Source organism: Corvus cornix, chromosome 18, assembly GCF_000738735.6.
Source record: "Corvus cornix cornix isolate S_Up_H32 chromosome 18, ASM73873v5, whole genome shotgun sequence".
Taxonomy (NCBI): Eukaryota; Metazoa; Chordata; class Aves; order Passeriformes; family Corvidae; genus Corvus; species Corvus cornix.
The window spans coordinates 9,133,148-9,157,665 of NC_046347.1; the positions used below are offsets into that span (position 1 = coordinate 9,133,148).

Sequence of the window (24,518 nt, forward strand, 5' to 3'; positions counted from 1 at the left end):
AAATCAGGGAATATTGCTTATCATGCATCTCATTAAGTGATTCTCCACATGAATGCCTTCCCATTGTAACGAGCTGAATGGAGCACAATAAGCACAGTGTAAAGGAAACAAAGTTTTAAGTACATTAATCACGTACTAGTGGTTCTTCTACCTGGGTCTGAGCTGAATAAAGATTGCTGCCTCTTTAATTGCTGGGAAAATCCAGCTATTCCACAGGCAAGTAAAGAGTACATTTGGATATACAGTCAGCAGGTAGAATTTTTCAGAACTTCAAACAAAATATAACTGAAAGGGATTTAAAATTTTTCATTTGGATTATGAGCCCAAATGGGCAAAGGGTTGTCATGGTTTGTTCATCTGCTGTAATTATCAAGGGATGAAAAATTCTCTCTCCTTCCATTGACTTGTAGCTGCAGCTTCATGCACGGGACCGAGCCTGTTTTGCTTTTCCACTAATAAAGCCTAAAGAATTCCATCTCCCCCGACAAAGGCACAACTTTCAAAGCCGTGCTTCCCAACTTTCCATCCAGAAACTGCACTTAAATATCGGTGGGCAAGTGACAAATCCACGGCTCAATTCCCTGCAAAATGTAGGCAAAATGAGATGAGAGATTAAAGCCATTTCGGAATGGAAAGTCGGGTGCCCGGGACATGTCCTGAGGTGCCAGAGGCGTCCCGGTGCTGCCGAACCCCACAAGAGGGCAGCGCGATCCCATCATGGACGGGCTCTGCCGGAGCCGAGCCGTGCAAAACTTCGGATAAAATCCCAAGGGAAAGACATCTGCTACAAACTGGGAAGTTGAGCAGAAAATCAGCAAGGCTCTTCTGGAACCTGCTGCTCCATGTCTGCAGTGCCTGCAAGACGCCCACCGAGCCAACTGAAAGCAATGTTAAGATTTTTGCTGAATGTCAAGTTAAATTCATAAATTTGAAGTATTTCATTAGACCATTTATAGATTCTTTGAGACACGAAAGCTCAAAAACCTAGAAATAAAACCAGTAGTCTTTTAATCAATTAAGAAGTCTCACATATCTGAGTGTCTGAAGCACAGGGCTGGCAGTGGGGATTACCAAGTGTGTGAAAAAATCCTGTCCTTCCAGGGCATTGATGCTTTTTACCACTACCCAGCTGCAGACGTGCAACCTTGGCTGTCGAAGCAGCTTTATGTTGTGTTCCAACATCATATTAAATAAACAAAAGCGAGCATGGTGCCAGCTGCCTTCACTCCCCCCTGCACCACATTCTGGGGACCTTTCCAGCCCACACTGCCAGTTATTAGGAGTGAGAATGCTGCCTATTTCAGATCTGACAGAAGTGCTGGCAATAAACAGATGGTCCCAGAGGAACTGTACCTACTTGTGTTGGAGAGAGGTTTGAACCTGTTTTGCTGGTTTACATTTCATTTCACACCATGTAACAGTGTGTGAATGCTTCTGCACTCAAAGGGTCCCAAATCCCCCTGAAATGACAGGGATTTTGATTGAGGAATTCTGTATGACGTGAACCAAAAGCTGCCTTGGACAAATGAAGGGGACAGGAAGGTTTCTCAGTGCACTGTCCTTTTAAGTGAAGTCTTGCTGAATGGAACCTCCAAGACTCTTCATTTTCAATTCAGAGATGAAATGCTTCAATTGATTTTTGCTTTTTAGCTTATATTTGCTCTAATTTCCTTCTGGTCTGATACACAGTCAAGTAGAACAGTCCTTACACTGAACTAGGAAGACTCAGATTCACTTTTTTTTTTGGTAATAACAACTTCTGTTCTGACCTCAATGACAATTTTTCCACATGGAAACTACAGGTGGCAGACTTCATTCAGAACCAAATCCTGAAGTGTAGAGCCAAAATCTGAACTAATTCTCTACTAAGGAGTAACTTGATGTCAGTGAAGCTGCTGTGTTACAAACACAGGAATTACCTTCCTGGAGACTACGCCCTCCTCAGGCTGGTGACAACTGACACTGAGCAAGAACCAAGGAAAGACTTGGAGCCGTTCAGGCCTTGCCCCACACTCGTTACGTGACTAAACCCAGCACTAAGTTCCACAGCACCATTAGCAGAAATAAAGGAATAATGACATTTCAGGAGCAAAGGCCACTGCAACTTCTCTATTTGCAGAGAGTATCAATCTCTAATTTTAGGTCTCTACTTGTGGGGCCCAAATTAGGTAATTAAGTACTTTATGAAATCTCCAGACTTTGAATCAAAGAACCTACACAGAAACCTGGTCTTCTCTCCAAACCACTGTTACATACTTCTGAAAATACTTCCACCTTGTTGGTAGCTGATGATGGTGACATTAAAGTTACCTTGAAAAGAGTGAATAATTAATTAGATTTTTTTTTCCTGGTGAAACAAAGAATTTTGTGAGTCCCATAGAAGTTTTCCACTCCCCATGTTCTTGGCTTTTTGACTGGACCACTGCGAACTCCTGCATTTTTTAACTATTCAAAGAATAGAAAGTAAAAATCCTCTTTAACTTCCTCTTTATGCATCCAACTGAAATTTGAGCATTATGTTTTCCTGGAAGCCAGGGAGCTGTATATGAGCCCAACCCCACCCTCCCTTACATAACTGACAGGTTTACAATGCAAACCAAAGGCAAGATCACACTTCATGGAGAAAGATTCTGTTCTTATTGAAGCAAAACCTCCCCAAAATTCCACTGACTGATCAGCAATTGGTTGCTCTTCTCTAGTCTGTGCAGATGTATTGACTGAGGATGGGCAATACGTTTTAAAAATTGACATACTCTTGCTTTGGCATGGCTCTCTATTTCATCCACAGTAGATGAATGTTGGTTGCAAACTTTAATGTTGGTTTTTTCATGCATATTTTTCTCGTATTCTCGAACATCATCCATAGTCATATCTGTAAAAAGTTCAAAATTGTTGGCATTTTCCATTGATTCAGTGCAAACTTCATTTTTTTCTTTTCTAAGGAGAAGGTTCTAGGAGCACAAAATCTTTCAGCAGAAGCCAACAAAGGATTTTTTAAAAAGCAAGGAGCAACTAGCTTTATGAAAATTGCCTCATAAAGGTAGTTGTGTCAGCTAAGGAAGGTGCGAGGTTAAGTCAAAGGGAGTCAGAGAACAGGAAGGAGTGGAAATTGTTTAGGAGTATCCGTGTAATGTAAGGTAGGCAGGAAGTACTGAAATGCAGGCCTTGGCAAAGGCCAAGATCTTCTAAAGAGATTTTAGAAGATCCTTTGGAATAGAGAATAGATACAGAAATATTATAAATATTTACTTACCTTTCCAGCACTTGTAAAAAGAGTTTTTGTTAACTTTGCATTGTGCATCTCATAACCAGCAAAACTCTCAGTGTTAGAGCCCACACCAGTTTAGATTCAGAAACTAACACTTATATTGATAAGTAAATTAATAGTGACTATGTTAATGGTTGTGTATCCTCAAGCAATTGAATTAATTATAAGAATTAGAAATATCCCACAAATCAGGCTGATCCCACCAGCAGGGTCACCGACCACTGCCCAGCCTGGCTGGGGGTGGCCACCCAGCACAATCTGCAAGGCGCTATGGAACACCAGGCAATGGTTACACATTTAACAGGATTTGTCATCAACCACAGCTCCAGCAACAACATAAAGAATCCAATTGACTTGTGACCTTACTCTTCTGAGTATTCCCATGCTTTCCATAAATCCACTGGGGAGTAAGGAGTCAGAACGGGAGTGTTGTCAGAGTTTGGTCTGTTCTTTATGATGCTTTGGGAACTTCAGAGCCTCGTAAAAACAGCCATCAACTTTTTACTCAAAACACTTAAAGAGCATTTTATTAGCACAGTCTGCTTGCAAATGGGTGCCCCTTTGGTCATGCACTGTGATCTGCTCTTGAGACTCCCATTGTTCTCAAGTTTATGATGTGCCACTGGGATTTGGGAATTCTTGTATCACACCACTCCTTGTTCTGTGCTATGAGATGCCTGCTGCATTTTATGAGGCAGCTTTTAAGGCAAGATACTTCAGCTGTTACAGTGGCAGCACAATGTCGTAATTTATCAGTAAAAAGAAATGCAGTCTAAAATTTTGATCAGTGGCAGCACAATGTCGTAATTCATCAGTAAAAAGAAATGCAGTCTAAAATTTTGATCAAAAGGAAACATGGAATACCACTAACTCGTACTCTTTCAGTCTTTAACTGTTATCTGGAATGAGAAGTAAGCTCAGAAGCCGTGTCAGTAACATGCTGGGATGCACTTTGCCAAGCAGAGAACATGCTCTTTATTAGTAAGTAACACTGAGAAAATAGAATTTCTTAATAATAAAGCTAAATACAGTTTAGTAAATTAAATGACAAAACACATTCATACTTACAGGGTCAGTAACAGCAACCAGTCATTACCATAACACATTTTTTATTACACTGATTGATTCAGTTTAGCTGACTACCATCATTTCCAGGTCTCTCAAACTTTCATTTTAAAAGGTGTTAATAGACACTTAAAAAGGATATTTTTGATGCTATATATTGAGTCATTATTTATATCTATTTTATTAAGCCCAGATTTTTTAGGTTTTGTACTTAGGCTGAAAATTGAGCTCTTAAAAGTACACTATATTGGTTAGAAAAAATTCTTACTCTGACAGGAAAAATCCACAAGATGACTGTATCACAGTATTTCATTTGTGGAAAGAATATTTTTGACAGGGTGATTTCAGACTTAGGAGGGGAAAATCTATTGTGGAATGTTTTTGGGCTAAACCTGTTTGGTATGTTTAACTTCATGGCTACTCATTTGTCATCATTATCAATAAATCTGCTAAACTGCAGCTGACACTTTGCTCCTCAGTAACATTCTCCATCTCTCACTGTATAGATATTTTGGGTAGACTGGGAGCAAATTTATGGGCTCAATTTTTACATGAAGTCAGGATGTTTCATTTAAAGCTACCGGTTTTCCCAACTCGGTACATGAAAAAGAACGTATTGTTCTATTTCAGGGAAAAAAAGAAACAAATCTAAAATTAAAAAAAAAAAAAGCTCTGAAAATCTCTCTTTGACTGGATATAAAATTCTCTTACTAGTTTACAGCTATTCCAGAAGAATAGATATTTTTAGCAGTTTCAGTATTTTTATGACCATTACAGCACAAGATTTTCATGCAGTATTAAATTTATAAAAACACTGTGATTTCAAAAGCAATTTTTTCTCTATTTCCAAACAATGGGCCCACTGAGTTCGTGGTTAAATTCCAGTGCAGGGCTCTGACACCTCTGAAATGTGTTTGCAGCAGTGACTGTTCCTGAGCAATGCACAATGGTTCTGAGCTCTGATGAGAGGGGTGTCACTCACCCATGAAATGCCCAAATTGGTGTTTACTGAAGCTTGAGGAGGGTCTAGATAAACATTCTAAATATATTGCCAAATTCCTATTGCCAAATTCCTATTACATGTTACAGGACTGTCTCAGAACCTGTTTTAACAGTATCTGTGATTATGGATATGTCTTACAGAAAATGTAAAAGGAACAAACCCAGTGAGCTCATTTTATACAATGTAATTGGCTGGTTTGATATTCAGATTACTTTGTCCTACTGGAAGTGCCCATATCCCCACAGCTGACTCATGGATTCCCAACACTTTCTGCATGCAGCTGCTGCTGAATCAGACCCCGTAGGATTTATGCTTATGTACATCTTTTTCAGAAAAGCCCCATCTTTTCTTTGTTGCAATCCATATCAATAGCTTAAAACTTTCCTAAAAAGCTGGAAATGTGTTGGATCAGAGGTCTTAGGAGTTTGCAGCATGGAAATGACTGCAAGTTAAGGCAACCTTAAGAAGAAGCTTTATTCAAACCTGCACGAGGTTCTCCATACAGATGACTCCTGCGTGCCTCCAGTGCAGGGTGAGGGCACTGGTGCAGGTACACCAAGATGCTGGGATGGAAAGGCATCCCTGGATGCTGCCTACTGCCTAAATCCAGCATCCCTGGAAGTGTCCAAGGCCAGGTCAGATGGGCTTGGAGCAACCTGGTCTAGTGGAAGGTGTCCCTGCCCATGGCAGAAGGGTGGAAGGAGATGATCTTTAATATGGTTCCATCTCCTCCATGAACAACTCACACTGGGACCTGATGATCCATGAAAGTTAATGGAAACCTGCTGTTAACTGTCCCCTTTGAAAGGGGCTGACTCTGGAGGACACTTACCATACCACTCATCCACCCAGGCAAATGCCTGCCGGTGACCGATCAGGAGGATGTCTCTGACCACCTGTAAACAAGGAAAGAGTTAAAGGCCTCAGCAGCAACAAAACATCTCACCCATGTCTTTCAACAGGATGGAAAGTGAGAAACCCTCTGAGAGTTTTGTGTCTAAAAAGACATGCTGGCTCTCAAGGGCTCCTAGTCCAGCTTCCCACTGGAAGTAGATCTGTTGCCAACACTGAATCATGGCTTTGACTAGCATGGGAGTCCATTTGGGAATGTGTACAGAATCCACTACTCTTTGGCCAATTAGACATTCTGGATCTCTTCTATTCCTTTCTCAGTTTTTCAAACATGTAGAAGGTTAATACTGTGAAAAATTTTATCACTTGGCAGTTATGCTATTCATTAATTGATTTTTTTAGTAGACTGATTGGAAAGCTTTCCCACTATCTGTTTCTAAGGAATTCTGCACCTCATTGCTATGTGTATGGGAAATACTTCAGCTCATATATTGGTCACAGCACTGAAAATGTTATTGATAGTTTCTCTCAACCTTAGGCCTGAGCAGCTCCAGGCTTTGTCAAGTTTGTACCCAGACTGAAGTCCTGGGCTCTGCTCCAGATCTTTCAGACCTCGTGAGAGGTCTGAACAGACTGGCTCGAGCTCCCAGGCTTCTCCACAGCCATAGTCACATTCCTGTGAGTGCTTGAGTTCTGCTTATGTGAAGGATAAGAAACAGGTCCTGTTTCACTGACCTTGTGTACAAATTGCTCTACTCTGGTTTGAAGTCCCCAGACTTCAAATTTCACAGTCACAAGTTTGTAGGAACACATAATTGGCTGATGTGTCTCTCTCCAGCCTTCTTTCAATTGGCCTCTCCCAGTTTTCTGTGACTTGAAATATTTGGGATCCTGCAAAACAAAGAAAACATACAGGGACATGCAGGAGGGGAAGTCGTGTTTGTCAGTTTGCTAAAGTCAAAGTTTTGATAAGACATAAAATATTAAAACATGCTAATAAACATTATGAAAAAATAATAAGAAATTGATTTTTAACATGCACTAGGATATCCTAAAATCCAATCCTGGCAGTGAATTGATGGCAGCATATTCTTGGAGCTGCATTGACAATCATATCATCCAGGATGTTTTCTGCTATAAGAAAACCTGTTATTGCAAGTCATTACAGTGCAGCACACTCCAAGGGTTATTTATGGCCTTTGGTAGGGGGAAAAAAAAAAAAAAGTGGCTTCTTCAGGGCCTGCTATTCCACTGTCCCTGGGTGTGAATTGCTCATACTTTCTATCCATGCCTGTCTTCCTGAAATCATGTCCAGTTGGAGCTTTGACACTTCAACACCGATCCTGACAATGCCATTTTCAGTTGTAAATGAACTTGTACATCCTAAGCTAGGTAGGAAACTCCGGCAGTTATATATATATATATATATATATAACTGCAGTTATATATATATAGTTATATATCTCTGGTTATATATGAGCTATGAGCAATCACTGAGTAATCCCAACTCTATTTCTCTTTCAGAAACTGGTAAATCAAAGAAACTACAACATTGAAATTACAACGTAATTTCATAAAACCATTAAAGGCATTAGTTCATCTTTTTAAAGCTTACTTTCATCTGTACAAGATAGAGTTTTATCTATGAAAGTGTTATTTTCCATATTGGTATAATTCTATTTCCCTTTATGCCCAGTCATGCTAATTATACCTTGTAAATAGAAATAATTTACAGTTAAGCACTGATTGTCAGAACTTGAAAATTATGTCATTTCAGAAAATTCATAGTGGAGCTTCTAAAATCTGTCCTAAAAAGTAACCACCAGTACTCAGCTGTGTTCTTTCCCCAGTGCTGAGGTCTGGGAAGATCCTTTGTTATAACTTAACAAACAGTGCTTAAATGGATGACAATCAGGAGAAAAACTAACAAATTTTGATAACTACTCTGATCATAATTTTGTTTCATTCAGTGTGAGCTTATGCATCATCCAGCATTCCTGTTTCCTATTGTTTAGTTATCTCTTGACTTCTGGTTTTATCATAAACTGAAGCTCTGCCATTAAAGCTTCTCTACAAAGCTCTAATAAGGTGATAGTCTTTCCTCCCTGTGAAAGTCACTGCTTTTATTGCTGACACAGGCTTTGCAAAGGGGAGACTTTGAGCTCACAGAATAATAAGGTTTCAATGTTAAATCACCATAAAAACAATTCAGCAACATCATTTATCAGAGCAACATCCCCCTGTACAGCACAGCTCATGGTCACAGGCTGCTGCCCATCTTCTCACCCAACAAAGCTCAACCACAGATGGAGCTACACATTTTCTGGTTGAAAGAGTTGTTTAATAATTGATCATTGCCTGGAGCAATCAATATAATAATAATACTAATAAAAAGAAAAAAGGGAAGAAGGCATAATATTCAGAAAGGTGTAACATTCTAGTAGGAGGTTCCTTGAAAAAAGAAATAATTGCAGAAAATATGATTTCAAATATACCTGCAAAATATTCCTGTGTGAAACAAGAATCTCTAAAAAGGAAAATAGTTTCCTGTAAGTCAGGGTCTGCTCTTTCTTACACTCACATACAGTGCTGGTGTGATGGAGCCATTGCATTGATTCAGCATTTCAGATACACACTTTAATTCAGTGTTGTACTTTATAACCCTTTGTCTTGGTTTGAAAGACAGGTGTCTGCTAAGGAAGGCAGAAACCTCCCTTGGAATGGCAGATGCAACCCCTTTCCCTCCGAGTTATTATAATTTTGAAATCAAGGGGCTTTTAGGCAAAGATGTGGGAAATAGGAATAACAGTTCTTTACTGTTACATATCTATATGTGTATAACCAGTCAAACAAACAGCAATAACCATGGCAGTAACAGCGAACAATCACAAACCCAGTGCCAGCCTTCTCGGCTGTCAGGCCCTTTCCCCTCGGGTGCAGTTCCGCTCGCAGCCGGCAGGGGCGCTGGCGGCTCCCGGTGAGCAGGGCAGGTGCGATGGTTCCCCCGCGGCTGCAGGGGGCGCTCCGGAGCGAGCTCGGGGAGCACGCGGCTCTGGTGCCCTGGGATCCCGGGAAGGGATGGAACAAAGGCTTCACAAACCGCTGGGCAGCTGATCCCGGTGTCCGGCCGGACCCTCGGGAACAGCAGGCTGGAACGGCAGGCAGGAGCAGGGAGGAGCACAAATCCTGGGTGGCAGACGAGGTGTATCCAAACGGGGAACCCCCCGGAGGTCTGGGCAGGCAGGGCAAGCACGGCTACAATGTAGCGAAGGCTCAAAGCAACGGCCGGGCAGGGCGGCCACGGCCCGGCTCCTAGCGAGGCAGGGAAGGCAGCTTTGGGATCCTGGGGCTTTCTAGCACAAGGAAAAGCAGCTGAAGAAAGCAGACTCCTCTGTGTCCGAATGCCAGAGACCCAACTGCCCACACACCCAGGTGAAACAAAAGGAGCAGCCAGGTCTTTTGGTTTTCTTAAGCGCCCAGGTATTTGTTCTCCTAGCAACATGTATGGGGGGGGGGGAGAAATTCCTTTAACAGAAAAAAACCCCAAAAAACCCAGGAGAGCTCCTAAAACCCCAACACCCTTCAGAGATAACCAGATCTATAATGGAATAACTTCAGTGGAGTCCAAAGGGATTTAATGTAATCAACTTGAGTCAGTATCAAATATTGATAATTCCTAAAAATGAAATAATGAATAATGGCCTTGCATCACTGCTCGGTCCCAAGTTTTATGAGTTGGGTCTGGTTTGGTTTGGGGAGTTTAACCCATCAGACAAGGGGACACAGAGTGAATCACTCTGAACTTGGTCCCTGAATCACCCACCAACTGCAATGCAACTCATCCATGACATAACTCCCAGGTGCAAATTCCCTTAACAGCACCCGGGGATGGCACCTCTGCATCCCTTAATCCTGTCTCTTTTTCTTGAAGGACATGAGGATTAGTCACAAATTGTCTGGACAGCTCCACAGGAAGAGCCAGATGATGACGGACAGTACAGGCAACTCACATCAAACAGCTCTTAGGAAATTCCTGCTTCTCTGAAAACATTAACATATTGGTACTATAAAACTGCAGACTGATGAATGGAAGCCAGACCTCAGAGGAACAGATTTCAAGCCTGCTGTATGAAAGATCAAGGTGTTAAAGACTTTACTGAGTGCTTGCTCAGAGAGCTGACTCAAAGGCTGCACAAGAGTCAAGCAGGGGGATGTAAGGCACACAGTGACATTGGGCAAAGTCAACTTGAGAATTCGATGTCTGGGCCATCAATTCAAAGGGCACAAGTGTTTGACAGAGGTGAGCTGTTGTAAGGAAAACTAATAGCCCTGGGCTTTAACCCAGCTGCTAAAAAATTATGTGTTTAACAACATCTTGACTGTTTTAGAACAAATCCTGTCTCAGCACTTGTGCTATGGTACATACAAGGAAGCCTTTAGGGGAAGAACCTGTACATTCACCTCTATATTTTGCATGTAATTACACCTTTCCTTGGCCTCTGTTATTTACCACAGCCATGGGCAGCAGGCTTTGCCAGAGGGACTTTGGTGGGACCAGGACTGCTCATCTTTTGCTCTTCCATGCCTGCTCCAAAGCCCACTGAAATTAATGAGAACTTGGACAAGAATGATTTTATGTGCCTAACTCGTGGGTTCAAATTGCCAGATTAAGACTCACAACCTGGAATTCTTTCTGCAATTAGGCATATAAGGTCCTTCTATAACAAAAAATGAAGCACGGCTGATAATTTTCCATTAAAAGCAACTAGAAATTACAGTGGCACCCAGCACTGCTTCTCTCACAGCACACATACTTGAAGCTTTTCTTCCTATGACTAGAAACTGGGCAAGCTGAACTTTGCTCTGACCCCACTTTTATGTTATTATTTAGATAATTAATTTTGTGTGTTCCTTATTTTTGCTTTTAGACACCCATGCCTTTCTTCCTAGAGAAGGCATCATCCAAAGAATACTGGGTCTATGCACTATTTTCCCCTTGATTTATCTACTGGTAAAATCCTCAATCTGTTTTAAATGTAATGGCATAGCTAAAATCTTTTTGTTTAAATAACCTTCTCGTCCTTTTATCAGACACAATTTATTAGGAAAGCCCATCTGGCAAATCCTTTTGCTAGAGGAGCAAAACCTACTCTGTATTTGCAATACATTATTGCCAGGTGCAGAGTGATTTAAAAATAGCACTTCTGCCAACAGAGCAGAAACATAATAACCCATGAGCTGGGCTTAGTTGAGAATAAAATGTAAAATTACAATGAAATAAAAGCCCCTGCATATGGGATATGGTTTCAAACATAGCACTCTCCCAGGGTTTATTACTTAGACCACGAGTCCTGGCTCAACATGGTTATTGCTGGAGTATATTATTTATCACTTAGCATTTATTCACTTAACTTTCCTCACGGACGTCACGAGCATCAGACATGGAATGGTAACAGCCTTTCCAGTAAGCAAACACCAACATAGCACTGGGTTGTTGCAATGCCTTTTCACAATTAATTCTGAGCTGTTACTTTGTACTTGGAGTTAAATAATGAAATGCATTTGTTGTTTACAGAAGATCTCCAAATCTGCATGGCACACTTGCCCTCAGTTCTGCCATGGTATCAGGCCTGGCTGGAAGCTGCCACTCCACCCTGGAGCTGGCAGCACCTCCTTGTGTGTGCTGGGAACCTGCATGGGACACCTTGGCAGCCTTGCCATCCTTCTGTTTCCCCTTGCTGCTTGTGTGGCCATTCCAGCATGGGCAAAGGTCCCCAGGCTGAACCTGCTCCCAGAGGTGAAACTGCACCCTGCTTGTGCCACGCATCCTGTTCTCTCCCTGGAAGTACCCAGATGTCCCTGAAACAGATCCTTCCTTCCTTTTAATGCCTGGATTAATTTTTTCTGACTCCTATGGCAATATCATGGTGCTTTTGAAGTGCAATCATTTTTTCCCTCTTTAAGCTGAAGACCATTTTGTTTGATCTTGAATTTCAGAACCAATCACGAGTTTAATACCTGTCATCTGGCATTTCAGCATCAGCAGTAGTTGCTAGGTTTTGGATTTCAGCTCTTATAGCCAGGCCTCAGGAAAGATTTCTTGATGTAAAGATGCTACTATAAACATTTGTGTGGAGTCATTTTTTAAGGACTTTAAAAAAAATTTCCATTACATGGTATTTTCTGGACGATCCAGCTAAATACTTAAGAACTGTAAATATTGGGACTGTTCTGAGGTGCTAAAATATGATAATCCAGCCAGCCTTTATGTAAACTCACATACTAAATGAGTAAGGAAAAGGAAATGTTCATAATTTTGGCATATCCTGCACTGAACTCCTGTGCTGACAAAGTGCCCACACTCACTGGGGGGCTGAGGCAGCTGGATTATTTCAGCTACCATAATTTAGTGATGTGACAGAGGTTTTGTTTCTCTGAAAGCACCTGGACAGAGGTAAGGTGGACCTATCACAGAGCAGCTGTGCTAAAGGAGAAAAGCCAGCAATGGAAAAAGAAAACTGCAGCAGCTGCATGGAATCTGTTTAGAAGCAGCCTGAAAAGTTTATTCCATTTGTTCAGCTCTCTGTTGCTTTGTTATAAGCAGGAAATGAAACATTGTTAATTCTGAGAACTTGAATATGTTTGCACAGAACATTTTGCTCAGTAGCTCACATCCACGGTAAATGTTTCATTTCATGAATGATTCACTGGAGGCCCTCACTTCTCAGCATAGCTCAGCTTTGTTCTTTTCTATATTTCAGACAAATATATCTGTCTATATAGCTGGTGATACATATTCATCGATGGTAAAGTCACAAGGAAATGACTTCACAAAATGTACAACTACTCTTACCTGGCTGGTACATTCTCTGTACAGAAATACAAAATTCTGTATTTGATGCCATATGTACATCCAGATTTGGAAACACGTGGCTCCTTACAAACAGGCAAACCTGTTAGCTGGGATCTAGAATCAACCTTTCTCCATTTGAAACCTCACATTTAAACTTCTTAAAACTTAAAGGATTAGGCCCATGCTTGTAAAAAAACCCTATATTTAAGATGTGGCTACTTCACGATGGAGTTTGTAGATGGTCATGAAGTTAAAGGGAGGTCACCTGCTTTGGGATACCTGAATTGCTGCAGTTCCACCTCCTCCAGCCTTCTACAAGGGCAGACATCAGCTCACCCCCACAAAAGACAGAACTGGACTCTGTGTTTGTAACAGCTCACAAAACTGTCTTCTGATTCACTATTGACTTGGTGATTTTCAGTCCTCCTGTGCACACTGCCAGATAAGCCCTTCATCCTTAAGGGAATCCCAATCACTTGGATGATTCTGTTAAGAGATCCCTCAGTATTACTGGCAGAGGCTCCCTTAAAGTGTCCTGCCATGAAGCAACAGCTCTCCTTAATCCTCCAGCTAACTGGATGCTTCACTTTTCAATTTTAGTTAATATTTAGAAGGAGAGAAAAGCAAATATGCACAAAGTTGAATTCAATCATTTTCCCTTCAGCCAGGACATTTTCATGGAACACATTTCCTCTCTCAGCACCGGTGAGAATGATCTGTTCAATTCAAATGGAATATTATATATACAAGGATGGTTTATACATTTTGTCTTTTTATGTTGGAATCACTATTATGTAAACGAAAATGCAATCTATTTATATGATTCGTGTCAGGACAACTGAAAAACTTCTTTTTACATCATAGGTGGCAGAACGCAGTGGCTTTGTCCCTCTACCATCAGGCTCATAAGCACCAGCACTGAGCAAGCAGTGGAAGTAGTGTGCGAAGGGTTTAAATTATTTAAGCCACTCTCTAGTATGAAATATTACAGCTAAATAATGACATTTGGTGTTAAATCTGAAGTATATTTTTAATTGAAGAGGAATGTGCTTTCATCAGGATGTAAAGAAAATTAAAGCTCATTTCTAGAAGCTGCCGAACACACTGACCCTGATAAAGAACTTGCTTTATTTTCAGCCTGTGAAAGAGCCACTGAAATGGAGAGATTACTGACATGCCTGAAGTTAAAATTGTTCTCATTGGTCTTTCTGGATGGGAGTCAGGACATTTATCCTGTGGGATCTAATTGTTAAATCCTGAGGATTGCACTTCACTTTTAATCTTTAAACTTAGTATCAGTTCAGATTATATGATCTAAAAGCAGCCAAATTGTTGTTATTAGTGCAACTAAAATACCTCTCAAAAGCTTACACTAACCAGGTTTAGCTATCTCTGCAGGTGCTATTTGGGAAACACAAACTCTTTATCATTTGCATAGAATTACTGTTCTGATTGAAAACAGACGGAAATCACATTTACGAACATTAAAAAATTTTTATAGTCTCTAAATCATGTAAGAGGCCTCATCAGAAATGGGAATTTGGCTTCATGTTCATCATATGGTAGCATAAAACCCCCATAGTTTGTAAACTTTGGAAGATCCACTGTTTTCAACTATTATTAATTCACTATCAATTACAGCATGTGCACAGTTAAATGCTAAACATGTTCTTACTGCTCTGTATGAATTTTGAAACAGAGTTTGATAGTCAACAGAAAAATCATCCATCAGTACAGAAAAAAACAACAGATGCTGGGCTATTTTTGTTGTTTAAACCCCTATAATATTCCATTTTGCTTGGAATCAGGTCTTTGGATTTGTCCTTGAAATAGCAACACAAAGACTCTGAAATGCTTTTCTCCTTTAAGATGAGCCTGGTTTTCTGTATCAGGAGATTAATAATAGGGAAATTATGCTTAATAGTTGGATATTAAAAATGAGCAGGAAAGTTGCAAAACTGGACGTTACCTTTGTGTTTACAATTTCTGAAGTGCAGAGACTGGGATGAAAAATCTCACAGGATTTCTTTAAAGTACAGTCAAATGCTGACCCATTCCATTAGCAGCTCATTCCTAAATGGAGCCAGAATCCGTGGAGTTCAGATAAGATGACGGGACCAATAAGCTGTTTCAGGAGTATTATATAATTTTTGGTACTAAACAGATGGGTTTCATTATCTAAGGAAAGTAATAAAATTACTTTTCATTCTGCTGTAGACTCAGTTTTGGTTTATGACCCGTACATAACATTCAAAGTAGGATCTATATAAATGGAAGATAACAAGTACTTGACTTTTTTAGCCTGAAACTCATGTCTCCTATAGTATAGAAATATATTCCTTGGCAAGTCTTCACTTTCTATCCTAAAAATGATTATGTAGTCTCATTTTAGATAGTTAAACAGCTGCCATACTCACTGCCAGCTATGAATATAGACTTGGCTCCAGAGGCAAATCATATCTCCAAAATTAAATGCGAGCATAGGTCTGATCATTCCTCTCTAGCTGTTTGTTGTGAACCATCATTTTTCAACTCTGAGATTAAAACATTGAGACCTCATCCTCATTTGCATGGTGGCTGCTGATTTCAAACAGTGAATTGCATTGACCTAGAAGAAACATGCTCTTCAAAGATGTGCTCCATCAAATATACATGGGAGTAATTTCCAAGGGAATTTTTGGAGAGTGACTGTGCCTGCTGCCATTGATGCTTTTTGGCAGATCTGCTGCACTCTGCAGTGTGCTTCAGTCCCTCTTGGTCTTGTGTCATTGTTCCCCTCAAGCAATTGTGCATCAGCCCTGTTGTCACTGCAGCACATCTGTCCTTTGCTGGGCTTGGGCACTTTGCAGGACCTACTGTTCAGGGTGGGATGCAAGTAAGAGATGTTTAAAACTGCTCAGATCTGAAAACTCTTCACTGAGCTTCATAATGCAAAGAAAAGGCCTTTTCTAGTTTGGAATAATTCAGCTGAATATCAAAGGTCTGGTACAGGATGTGTTCTGATAAGGATAGGAAAGCATTTCAAAGAATCATCTGCAAAAGAAAGTGTCAGGCAATCTAGACAGAGAGGCTGCTGTCTGCTTCTCCTCTGACCAAACACTTTTGAAATATTACTGACCAGCAAGATTTTATACAAAAATAAAACAGCTTTGATTCCTATCAAGTCTCTTCTAAAGCCTCTTACCTTCCCTTCCTCACCAGTTCACAGCTAAGTTGCCTCTTACCTCTGATTCCTTGTAATAGCGCTCGGGAATCTCATCACTGGCAATATCAATAAAGCAGACTTCTCGCTCCAGATCTTTAGCTTCTTTGTCAAAAATCTGCAAGAGTTAAAGAAATTCAAAGCTGTTACAGAACAACACCCTCACAAAATCCACCTGGAATAACTGTTAAAAGCAGTTTCAATGACTTGTGCAACAGAATGTATTTTAGGCTTGTGCCTGAACAGCTTTGTGTAAGATACTTGAGTTTTTGCAGGAACATGGTCACATTCTCTACCCTACTGCACACATTGCGTTCAGCACTTCCTGCTTCCACTGCTGTTCTTTCTTGGATTTTTTGAAATGGAGACCTTGATTACAAACAGTAAAGTCAACAATTTGGATTGGTTTTACTGTATTCTCCAATCTTTGTACTAGAATCTGTCACTGTGAAAAAAACCCAACTCTCTGGACTCGGGGTGTTTTTACCCTTTTCCCTCTAAGGACTACAGCAACATACAGGTGTTTGCTGGGAACACTCAGTCTAAGCTGTTCTTACATTGAGAATCAAAATTTTGGTTGAACTGCCTCAGCAGAAGCTGCAAGCTTCCCCCATCTATCCGTGCACACATATTTCAATTCTTTAGGACCTCGTTTGGAACAGCAAGTCTCCTGTTCTATGCAAGGCAAACGATGGGGATATTTTGGAAATCCAGGTCATTTGCAGCTGAAGCACAGTATCCTTCTGTGCCTGTGTCCATAATTTAATTATTTAGGCATCTCAGTGACCCATGTGACTTACACTGCGTCTGCAATACATTTCCCTCATGATTCTGAGACTTAGAAACAGCACCAAGTTAAAAGTCTACCATGAATTAGTGCCATGAAATTCGGGGAAGTTGTGCATCCACTGTCAGGATCAGTAGCAAGCTCACAATGTGCTTTTTCCTTTGGGGCACAATGTTCTATAGCTGAAATTTCCAGGAAGCAAAAATATTTTTGTTTTCTTTCTTTCTTTCTTTCTTTCTTTTTTTAAATAAATGCAGTGAATGCTCTGTTGATTTAATTTAATTCTAGAGGAACAGTTAAAAATACAAAATGCCAGCAGCTCTTTAGTAACAGAAATGCTACTTCATTACTTTTGAAAGCATTGGGGTGGCCCATTTAAAGCATTCAAAAAGAGCAATGGACTCCAGTGAACACAGGAACCAGCTGGTAGGAAGAACATGGCTCAGGAAATCATCCTTCAAATACAGGAAAAGCTGAAGTTTGACTACAATTTTAACTTGTCTTGGTAGTGAATAAAACAGGCAACACTGGAGGCTCACTGAGCTGGATGTAACATGTTCACATCACACATCTGACACTGCAGAAGAACTGAGAAAGAGAAACTCCATCCTGGTTTTATTTGTATTATTATCCTTCTCCAGTCGTTGTTTTGCAAAAAAATTATGTTGATTATTTGAACAAATTGGTGCTGGGCAGCCCTTCCCCTGTAGTGCTCCTTCTCTGAATTGGGTACGTTGATGTAAATCACTTCTGTGTTTATATATATAATATAGGTCACCTTTTATAAGCTTCCTCACTTGCTTTTTGCCTAAACAAGTTCAGAAATACAGGGCAGCCCCTGATGAAATCAGCTGAACTATTTCTGGAACAAGATGTATTTCACCATAATCTCTATAAAATAATGGAAATTGCTCTTAAATGGACCTTACCAGGTCAGCTGAGGCTCTGAATCTGTCCATGGTTTAGGTACAAGCCCCATAAATTCAAGCACATGCAAATCTCTGCCCATTTGCAAGGACCTAAATGGACATTATTACCTAGTATCTTATCCAAAGAAATGTACTGTGGTCTGTCCCAGGCTTGATCCACATATTTCACCTCATGAAAATAGTTCTAAATTCCTTTTCTCTCTTTAAAATGCTGTGATGGAAGTGGGGATGACAGATGCCTTTGCCAATCTGTCAAAACCAGGAGGAATTTTTCAACCATTTCAACAATGCCTTATTTGCTGCCGAGGCTGCCTCTGACCATTTCCTCTATTCCAGAAGTTTGCTGTATGGCATTCTCACTTCCCTTTGCCAGCAGAACTTGTTGTCTAACCATTTATGCTTCTCCCTTTCTCAGATTGTCCTCACAAGATTTGCAGCTAGAGATTTAATCTTCTCATTCTATCAGCAGTTGAAAATAAGAAGTCATTAGAGAACAAGACTGATTTCTTTCCTAGCTCTAATTCTCTTGTTGCCTCTCCTAGCCACAGAATCTTGGATTGCCTGAAACCCTGTAGGGAGGATGGGTTTATTGTGGTTGGGATCAAAAAGACTAGAGAAACTTGAAAGTTTTAAAGGAAAAGATTAAAGGCCACAAAAGGAAGCATAAGGCTCCCAATCTGTGCAACTGTATTTGCAAATGTGCAGAAACTGAACGGTGAGAACAATCTGTATCCTTAAGAAGATGATGTAGAAAGACTATTAAATATTATATTGGAAAGAACTGGACAGGCTTTACATTTGGAAACCAAGTAATTAATTGAGATTAAAATACACAATCAAATGGAAAACAAAGAGCAACATTCAGACTGAAGTGGCCTTTTTGCTGTGGGCTTTGGTTTTACTTTTGGGAGGTTAACATGACAGCTTTTTTACAACAAACATTTATTACTTCCTCTTCCTAAGAGGGATGAAAACTCAGCATGATTTAGACTACCATCACCCACAGAATGACAGAAAATGGGAGAAAAGTTTCAACTGGGTCTTCTTTATGACCGTCAATGGTTTGTTCTGGTGAAAATTAAAAAAGCCAAAAAACCAAACAAAACCCCCAAAACAACCAACCCCCCCCAAACCAACCAACCAATCAACCAACCAACCAACCAAAAGAAAAGCACACAACTCCCCTCCCCCCCAGGCAGGTGATTCCAGAACCTCAAGAAAGACAGCTCATACAGGGTGCTGCAGAAATCTAAGTCCTGGTGAGCTTCAATTTCATTCCCTTGTTTCCCTCCTGCCCTACAAGGACATGTCCTGGCACATCCTTTGCTAGTGACTTCCCTTTTCCTGGTAGCTACAGGAATAGAACAGAAAGTCAGGTTAGGAGATGACGGGAAATTTAATATCCTCTTTTCTATAAGCGTTTTTTTCTATTTTTTCCATTTTCTTTTATTTTCAGGCTAAGTTGTGGGCTTCAATTTTATTCAAATGTCATTTATCTAAAATTTAACTTTTATGGCCAATCCCCAGAGCTAACCTGGACTGGATATAAACAGTATAAAGCCAGCTTCTGCTGAATGCATTGATTCCATCCACACTGGCAAACTCCTCACTCATCTGCACTACCAGGATGCCGAGGGTCACATCTGTGCCTCTGGCTTGGCTTTATTTCATAATACATTATTCTCTCTTGTGATGTTTTTTTCCGTCTTCGAGAGCAAAGGAGCCATCCAAGGGATTACCAGCTGGAAGGTGTTTGGCTCTGTCATTATTACAAAATGGTTTTTTTTTCCTAGCCTAAACATGAGGAGTTTGTGATCAGAAGGCTGTAAAGAGACAGCTAATTCATGGTAGGGTTGTAATTGTGGTAAATATTGCAAGAATAATCCTTTTCTTCCATTAAAAAAAGGCACAAAATAGGCACTCTCCACCTTGAAATTCTCATCTCTGCAGACTGCCACGGCCAGAACCACTGGCTACTGCCCAGTGTGTTGCCACACACCTTGAGCAGGTTGTGTCACCTGCTCCACTGCAGCTCTTATTTTTCTGAAGGAAAACTCTGACTCAGAATTCGATCCATAGAGTTTATTCAGTGTGTAACTTCTCAGTAAGTCATGCTCCAACCTCAGCTACTTCCAAATTCCCTTAATTTCCTTTTGAGATTTATTTGGGCAGAGATTACAGGAATTGACCAATTTAAAACCTGTTCACTGGATAAAAATATTTATGTGAACACACATAATTGGGAGCAATTTTTCTGTGGAAAAAGATTGAATCTCTCTTTGAGAACAGGGAATTTGGCTCCCTGAACTGGCTGGGAATATCCCTGTGTGCCACAGAGTTGGAGAGGCAGTTACATATTTATCTGCAGCCTTGCTCCCTGCTCCTTTTGATCTCCATGTCACGACTTCCCTATTATTCCATCTCTTATAAAATATCTCATTAAGATTTGTACTTTCTGGACAGAGAAATGGATTTTTATGTAATTATGTCAAAGAAGTTATGCTTCCAAGACTGTAATAGACTATAATATTTATTGGGATTAGTTTTTTTAAGTCACATCTACTTCAAGTGCCAGATTTACTGACTAACTTCAGTAGTTCATTTAGAAAAATCAAAAAGTAGAGGCACAACCATATCACTTGTTCACACTCTGTCAGTGTGGGCCTTGTCATATGTTCTGCGATAGCCATATGTTCTTGGGACATATGATCTGCAGTTCAACAAAGAGAGCTCTTCACTCAGGAGGAATTTCAGCCTAACCTTTCCACTTGTTTACCTTTATCTTTTGAGAATTCTTAGAGGGGGAAAAGCTTCATAAAATCATGAATTTTTTATTGCAAATTGTGGGATGCTCAATATCATCACACAGGAAAAGTCCAGGTGCAAATAAAATCACCCTAAAAGTGTCCCTTGCTTTGACTTTGCCGTGTTTTGAATGATGCCCAGCAATCCTTTTGATGGTTTCCAGAATGAGATCCTGCGGTGCAGTGAGGCTAAACCAGGGCACAGCTGAATCCTTTTCAGCTGGAATCAGTGTTTCAAGGCAGTTGCCTTAAATAGTGAATTTACATTTAATTTCCATGTGCTATATTCAATTTTGTTACAACCTAGTTCCACATTACTAAGATAGGAGACAAAAATAGAGAAAAAAACCACTCTAAACTCAACCAAACTAGAAATGGATTTTCTTGTTAGCTGCCATACCTAAAATTTATTTTACTTTAGTTTCATAATCAAGATCTAGCCACTGAGTTTTCCAGAGAAAAATGTTATGCTACAAAGAGCAAGGCACTGGAAGTTTTACATACAGTGAATTTTCATTATTGACAACCTCTGAACTATTTGACAAGCTGTACTTGTTTTGCTTTCCCCAGTCACCATCAGATGGCAAAAAATCACTGCCCAAATATCAGCAGCAATTAATTCTGTGACTAAAAAACAAAACAAAACAAACCAACAGAAGTCAGTCAAACATAATGGTCCTTGTGCAACAAATAGGAAAATTGAATGTATCTGTGATTCAGTGATTTACTTGAGCAGTGTCTGTCCCCACTCTGCCTTTCCTGTACCTTCAGCTGCTTTGCAGACATTTTCCCCCGTATCAGAGTGTGACACGCAGGGACAGCACGGCGCTGCTGTGTGTGACATGGCTGGCATTGATTACAGCAGCCACTGGAGCCATACGGTGGATCCTCTGAAATCAACAGTTGATTGTAATGCACAGTTGGTGTATTCCCCACTAAAAGGAAAAAAACCCAAAGTGTGTGTCTGTAATGTACACTGAAATAGTAAGAAGAAGAGATCGGAGAGAAATGAGAGCAGGATGACAGTTTGACTAAATTAGCCCTTTGTGACACAAATACTGACCACTCAATGGACCGTTGAAAGAAAATACCTGTGCAAATACAAAAAGAGCTTAAGGAAGTCTTCTCATGGAAAGCACACACCCCTTTTATTGACACACAAGAAGTAACTCACACCCTTCTGCCCAGATTTCTACCATTTCATTCAGTAGATAACCGTAAGAATTCTCTTGGATGTACCTTATGTGTTTAATATTCAGAATACAGACTTTGCATATCTATATTCAAATTCCTAAAGTACTAATTTTCCTTATGGGAGAAGTGTGCGATTGCTGTGTTCTTTTACACTTGTCTGTGCTCACCGAGGTTGTTGGCTGTAGGCACCTGCACTTCCCCCTGCCCAGCACTGCCCACTGTGACCCTGACCAATGGAAGCAGCTCAGGATGCAAAGGGAAGCAATATTTTCATGTACTCTACAAATGCCACCTCCTGTGTCATTTACATCTCACAAAACATTCTAATTTTTAGAAATTCCATTTCATAATTTAAAATAGAAGTAAAATCAAAATAAAATTTCTCTTTAAGAAGCTGACTTTTTAAAAAAGACCTGCAAGAGGAAACACTGACTGGACTGACTCACTGGTCCAGTTTCTGACAGCATTAATGAAACTGTAAAGCTGCAAGGTAGCAGGGACAATATTTGATGTACTAACATGTTCATCCAATACTGGCTCTGTTTTTCTAAGGACAGAGTTGCCATGGAACATCTACATGGGATACATCAAAATCAGCTGAGCACTGAAATCACAGCTGAATGGATTTATGGTTCTGCACTACTAAGCAAGGTTACCTAAATAAGGGCATTTATTGTCCGTTGTTCTTTCTGTCAGTGTTTGTGCAAATCAACTGCAAACTTTAACAGATTGGAACAAGAGTGCTTCAACACATTTAAAATAGGTTAAAATGATAATGAAGTCTAAGACATAGAAAAATCAGGTTCCAGAGCAGATACTGTCTTTCATTAGTATCACTAGTGTCTTCTATCATGCCAAATGGGAAGAAAAATCAGTAGGAACTTTGCATCAAGATGTATTGCAATAATTCGGTAGAATTATATGAGACAATGCAACATGTTACATGAAATAATTCTAATAACATACCAGCCTACCAAATGACAGGAACCCAAGACCATTTATATTGCTTTCTTCCATGGAATTAGTTTTAATATCCTTATATCTAAGTATGTTTCACAATCAATATCTACTTTATCAGACAGTATGGAAATGAAGAATAGATCAGAGTGCAAAGATTTCAGAAAACCTGTATGATCTAAAAAAAATTATTGAGAAATTGCTGGATTAAAATCAGACTTGTATTATTGCCCTCATTACTGTAACATTAACATTCATTCAGTCTATTTTGCATTACAACTGCAAAATTTACGAAGTATTTTTTGGTTTAATTATTTCTTCATCAGACAAGGCTGATAGTTGCAATGAAGGAAAATAAAGTGTATGTATAGAAATCTATAGGAATGGATGCTATGCTTCCTGTTGTTTTCTAAGCAGACAAACAGTGACATTTAATCTAAACTCATCTGACACAAAGGAGAAATACACTTTGCCAGTTCTTAAGGGAAATTTAAGCCTGCCCACTGACTAATGGAAATGAGGTTGACTCCTAGTTCCAAGGTGTCTGGACTAACAGAAGCCTTTTCATGTTTACGAACCTTCAGCATTTCAGTGCTGTTCCAGTCATGTCTGTGGTCCCATGTCAAGGTCACGGGAGCACAAAAACGTAGATCTTCCATTGGTTTATTGTGTTCACACCAGTGAACAGCATAGCTCTCAGAATTACAAGATCAGGGAAATTAGGACTGGAGTGCAACCCTCTAATTCAGCTGCTCTTTCTCCTCCTCAGTTCAAGTAAGGGTCAGTGAAATCTCTTAATCTAGGTAAACACTGGCTTAGTCTGTGACTCAGGTGCTGCAATAGAAAGGTAATATGATATTACCCCACTGGCACTCTGGTAAAAATGACATTGGAAGAGCTGGATTCAAGCAGAATAGAGTTTCTTTGATTTACATCACCGGAGTATCCCACTTCTGTGCCATCTTAAATTCCCTGGTTGGATACTGTTCAGGGCTTGATTCACAGTATTTTAGCCACAAGCTGACACACTGAAAGAATTCACTCTGCTTAAATAGCTTCAGTTCTTCCTCTGTCAGACAGCAGCCCAGATAATATCTGCTCACTGCTGACATTATAATGCACCAGAAAATTAGTCTGCACCCTCCCAAAACCTAAGGTGTGGGCTTGTTCTGAATTAAAGTGCTGCCAAAAAGCAGGAGTGAACATTAAAAAGTGCATTAATTACACAATGTTCATCTAGCTGGTAATGTAATAAACTTCTTTTTAACTCACTCACTGATCTGGCTTAGAGTAGCAGTGACTGTGAGTGGTTGATATCCGGTAGCTAATAGATGATCTCTGTCATGTTCCCAGTGGGAAGATGCATGCCAAAAGCATTATTCCAAATTCCACCTGGTTCTTGTACATGTAATTATTCTGCCATAAGTAGCACAAAAGCTGTCAGCCTCATGAACAGGCAGGCCCAGCGGGCTGAGGGAAATGTACCTCCCACCTGGAAAAGAGAACATCTTCCTCTTACCAAGGCTGCTGGAGGGACACCCCAGGACACTGGAAGACTGTGCTCAGAACGCTTAAAATCTGCTTTACTGCCTTTTCCTTCTCAA

General features: G+C 40.2%; 1 protein-coding gene across 4 annotated transcripts in view; it reads right to left on the reverse strand.

Annotated features, from left to right (window-relative positions):
• The window catches only part of PITPNC1 (phosphatidylinositol transfer protein cytoplasmic 1), an 80,719-nt gene that overhangs the window by 4,345 nt on the left and 51,856 nt on the right, over positions 1-24,518 (reverse strand). For 2 of the 4 annotated variants that reach the window (XM_019292303.3, XM_010410090.3), the window contains 3 exons: positions 16,266-16,361; positions 6,924-7,079; positions 6,169-6,232 (listed from right to left, as the gene is read on the reverse strand). In XM_019292303.3, the coding sequence (XP_019147848.1) occupies positions 6,169-6,232; positions 6,924-7,079; positions 16,266-16,361 (316 nt within the window). Of the gene's footprint in view, positions 1-2,217; positions 2,311-2,753; positions 2,873-6,168; positions 6,233-6,923; positions 7,080-16,265; positions 16,362-24,518 lie in introns of all 4 variants that reach the window. The other 2 variants (XM_010410092.4, XM_010410094.4) reach the window with 2 other exon arrangements.